Raw genomic sequence first — 3,769 nt, 5'->3', positions numbered from 1 at the left:
GAATTGCAAGTTGAACGAAATTATTTTCAGCTGCCATACTTCAATGCTCTCTCTTCTCACGCTTTCTCTTCTTAAGAAACTACTATTTCTTTTCTCTCACAATCAGGCCCCGTGATGGTGCTCTGATACCACTTTGTTGTAAACTCTAAAGCATAAAGCAATTCAGGAAAATATCTGAAAATAAAATGTTATTTTATTCTAAATAAACGGTTGGCTTATATAAGCCTTACAAAGAGATAAATCCGGAAACAAACAACCCACGTAAAACAACCAACTTGGTAAATGGCTAATAACGTGGTAAATGGCTAAGGAAATGGTCAAACTCTACCTACATGTCCTAAATAATAGGATTTATTAACTAAATGAACTATTAACTACTTCAAACAACCCCAACAATCACAAAAGAAACCTTTGTACTTGCATATATCTGAGCCTACCCAGGATTTAATAACTCTCCTAGAGGATCTCATGTGATTATGGACTTGAATCTTTGGATTATAGAATAGATCACAGCAAGCCTTTTGTCTGCAAATACCAAAGTTCCATTTTTTTTTTTTTTTTTTTTTAAGGTAAAGGCGGTTGTGCTTGAGAGGCTGTTGGTTTCTGGCAATGGGATGAGCTGAGTATACCGTGAAATTCATTGTTGCAGCCTTTGCTTTGGCTTTTATCTTTGCTATGGCTTCATTGGTTGCTTAGAAATTGATGAAGGAATTTGTATAGTTGCTGGATCTGATGATTCTTTTATGGTATTAATTTGTTTGAAACTCTGCACAATGAATGTAAAAACAAGTTTGAAATGCTAAGACATTGAATAAAAACTTTTACCAACCAGATTTTGATCTTTTTTTTTTTTTTTTGAGGAGAGAGATATAAAAGTAGAGAAAAGTTATATATTTATGCTTGTTTTAAATGGAGGTGGGCTATAGAACTCTAACTTAACCTACTTTAGGTGGGTAAAGTATCAAATTTCAAATCACAAGGAAACAATTTAAATTTCGACCAAACCATAGACGGATAAGTTGTAATTTGCCCAAATAAATATTACTGCTGCTAAGAGGCCAAGAGTCCTGTCTAAGCTATTTTATTAGGAAAATAAAAGTTTGATCTTCCCTCCTCCAGTAAATTTCTAATATTGTTTAGAAATAGTTCTACTACATTTTTAAGAGAAACAAGAGAACATTTGAAAATCTTGTTCCAAAACTTCGTTAAGGGCATTTTTTTTTTTTTTTTAATGTAAAAGGGGCCTTATTGTAAGGGATAAAAATGAATATAAAATAATGGCAAAAAGTACAATTTATATGCTATAAGTTTAGTGAAATATTGATCATTTTAATCCACTAAACATAATTTTTCTAGTCGTTAACTTTGAAAAACGTGGTCATTAAAATCTTTTTCTCTGTTGTTATTTGATAAACATTGTTAACTTTCTTAAAAACAATTTCATTTCACATTTATAACATCAAAAAATAAAATTATTGTTTATTTAAACCAAAAATTATATATATATATATATATATATATATATATAAAATAAAATAATTAAAAAATAAAAAAACATTTTCTTAAACCCTTCCCATACTCCCAAACAATAGATTGCCAATACTAATCAACCAATGTTCGATATAACCAAAAAGCACATACGGCTTGAGCAATTATGTATTTTTATAATTATATTATATATAGATGCCATTTTGAATATGTTTTTTTCCCACTTTGGTAAAGCTTATTTGCAGTTCCGCCTAATATTTGTCTAGCTGAATATATCATGATTTTTGGACAAAGTCGGATCTAGATTCTCAAATCTGATTTTCTAGAATGCCATAGATTTGTGAACTCGTGGCCCAAATGATGTAGTTATGAATGTTCTTTTATATCTTATTCGCTTGTAATGTGCACATTGCATGAGTTTCATAATAACGTTCTTCGTTAGTAAAGGAGAACGCTAGCAATGGGACGTATGAAGTACAATAATAATAAACACTATTATATTATATTAAAAATATTTCATTATTTAGTCATGACTCATGAATTATCAGGTACATTAATTAAATCCAAATTAAAAAAAAAAAAAACTAAAATAACAATAATAATAATAAAAATAGGATAAAATACCATTTTGGTCCCTAAATTTTACAAAGAGTTTGTTTTTCATCCCTAAACTATGAAAATTTCTTTTTTTCTTCCATAAGTTTTATTCAGAGGATTTTTTTTTTTTTTTTTCCAAATAGTTTAGAGACAAAAATAGGAAAGAAAAAAAAAAAAAACTTTTTTCAATAGTTAAGGGATGAAAAAATATCTTTTTTAAAGGTTAATGATAAAAGTGAAAATTTTTCAATAATTTAGGGATGAAAAAACAACTTTTTAATAGTTTAGGAATGAAAAAAAAAATTAGTAAAGTATAGGGACTAAAATAGTATTTTGCCCATTAAAATAAGTTAGCCAGATTCTATAGTCTAGCCTTAATTTTTTTCTTTCAACATGGGCAAACATAACAACTTCTACTTAGTTCCTCCTATGATAAACCCGCCTAATTCGGGTAATGATTGCATAAGAATAACCCCGATTAGGGAAGCTTCAATGAAAAACTAGCATTATGAGCACTGTTCATTTAGGAACACACAGAGAAGCTTTCCTTAGACAGTACAATCGTCATTCCTTAGGTGAGGATATCTTGGTATCTCAGGTAACCATAGTTACTTGGAGGTTTTAGGGGTTATAGAGATGGAAAACTTGGCGGAGAATTGGCAGAAGCTATCATTGAACGATAGAGAAGATGAAAACTTAGAACTACCTGAACAGAACTCATCAAATGATTTTATCCTGGCTACAAAATTCCTCTCAGAGAGAGATTTGAGTGTTGAGGCAGTTATTAGAACTTTTAGCCCTTTGTGGTGGTCAGTGAAGGGCTTTGAGGTAAGAAGAGTAGGAGACCATGTTTTATTGTTTATGTTCAACAATAAGGAAGAAGCAAAAAAAATCCTTAGCAATGCGCCATGGGGCTTCGACAAACACCTTGTGGTGCTACAATGGTACGACAGAGAAGTGATTATCAGGGCTTTAGAATTTAGTAAGATCCTAGTCTGGGTTCAGGTCCACGATATCCCGATGAGATTTTTGAAGCGTAAGGTTGCAGAAGGTTTGTGTGAGGTAGTGGGCTCAGTCTGCAGAGTGGATGACGGTAATGAGATGGATGGAGGGAGCTTTATGAGGGTCAGGGTTCTTATAAACATAAATACACCACTTTGCAAGGGGAGACGATTTTCTTCTTCTCAAGGGGAACAAGGCTGGGTTTCTTTCAAGTATGAAAGATTACCTAACCTGTGCTATTGGTGTGCATGCTTAAGCCATGGAGACAGAGACTGCGAAATATGGTTAGAGAGTGAAGGTCAGTTGAAGAAGGAAGAGCAAGCTTATGGATCCTAGATTTGTGCTCCACCATTTGTCAAAGGAAGAAGCTCAGTGATCAAAGTACCGGGGTTTTATGAGGCAAGGAAAAAAAAGAGGCAACAGATTTCCAGAACGAGGCCAACTCTGATCCCGATGGCGGTGTTGGATCCTAAGGAGTCTCTGGTGATGGTGCAATCACAATCCGAGGTAGGTGAGGCAACCTAGGAGGAAGTACAGGTCAAGGTGGCGTGTTCAGTTACCGAGATTGTGACCATGATGGGCAAAGTGAAGGAAAGCCAAGTTTCTAGGGAAGACTTTAAGGAGAGAATCGAGGAGATTGATAGGGACTTGAAAAAGTTTGACAAGGACGAATTGTCAAAAC

The 3,769-nt window shown here is 33.3% G+C and overlaps 1 protein-coding gene across 1 annotated transcript; it reads left to right on the top strand.

Moving 5' to 3' along the window:
• Positions 1-2,721: 2,721 nt before the first annotated feature.
• Positions 2,722-3,423, top strand: LOC115990976. Its single transcript, XM_031114736.1, has one exon. The coding sequence runs from the start codon at positions 2,722-2,724 to the stop codon at positions 3,421-3,423; it is 702 nt and encodes a 233-aa protein (XP_030970596.1).
• Positions 3,424-3,769: the final 346 nt, after the last annotated feature.

The sequence above is a fragment of the Quercus lobata genome, chromosome 5 (genome assembly GCF_001633185.2).
Source record: "Quercus lobata isolate SW786 chromosome 5, ValleyOak3.0 Primary Assembly, whole genome shotgun sequence".
In the NCBI taxonomy this organism is placed as follows: Eukaryota; Viridiplantae; Streptophyta; class Magnoliopsida; order Fagales; family Fagaceae; genus Quercus; species Quercus lobata.
This window is presented reverse-complemented; position numbering and strand designations above follow the sequence as displayed.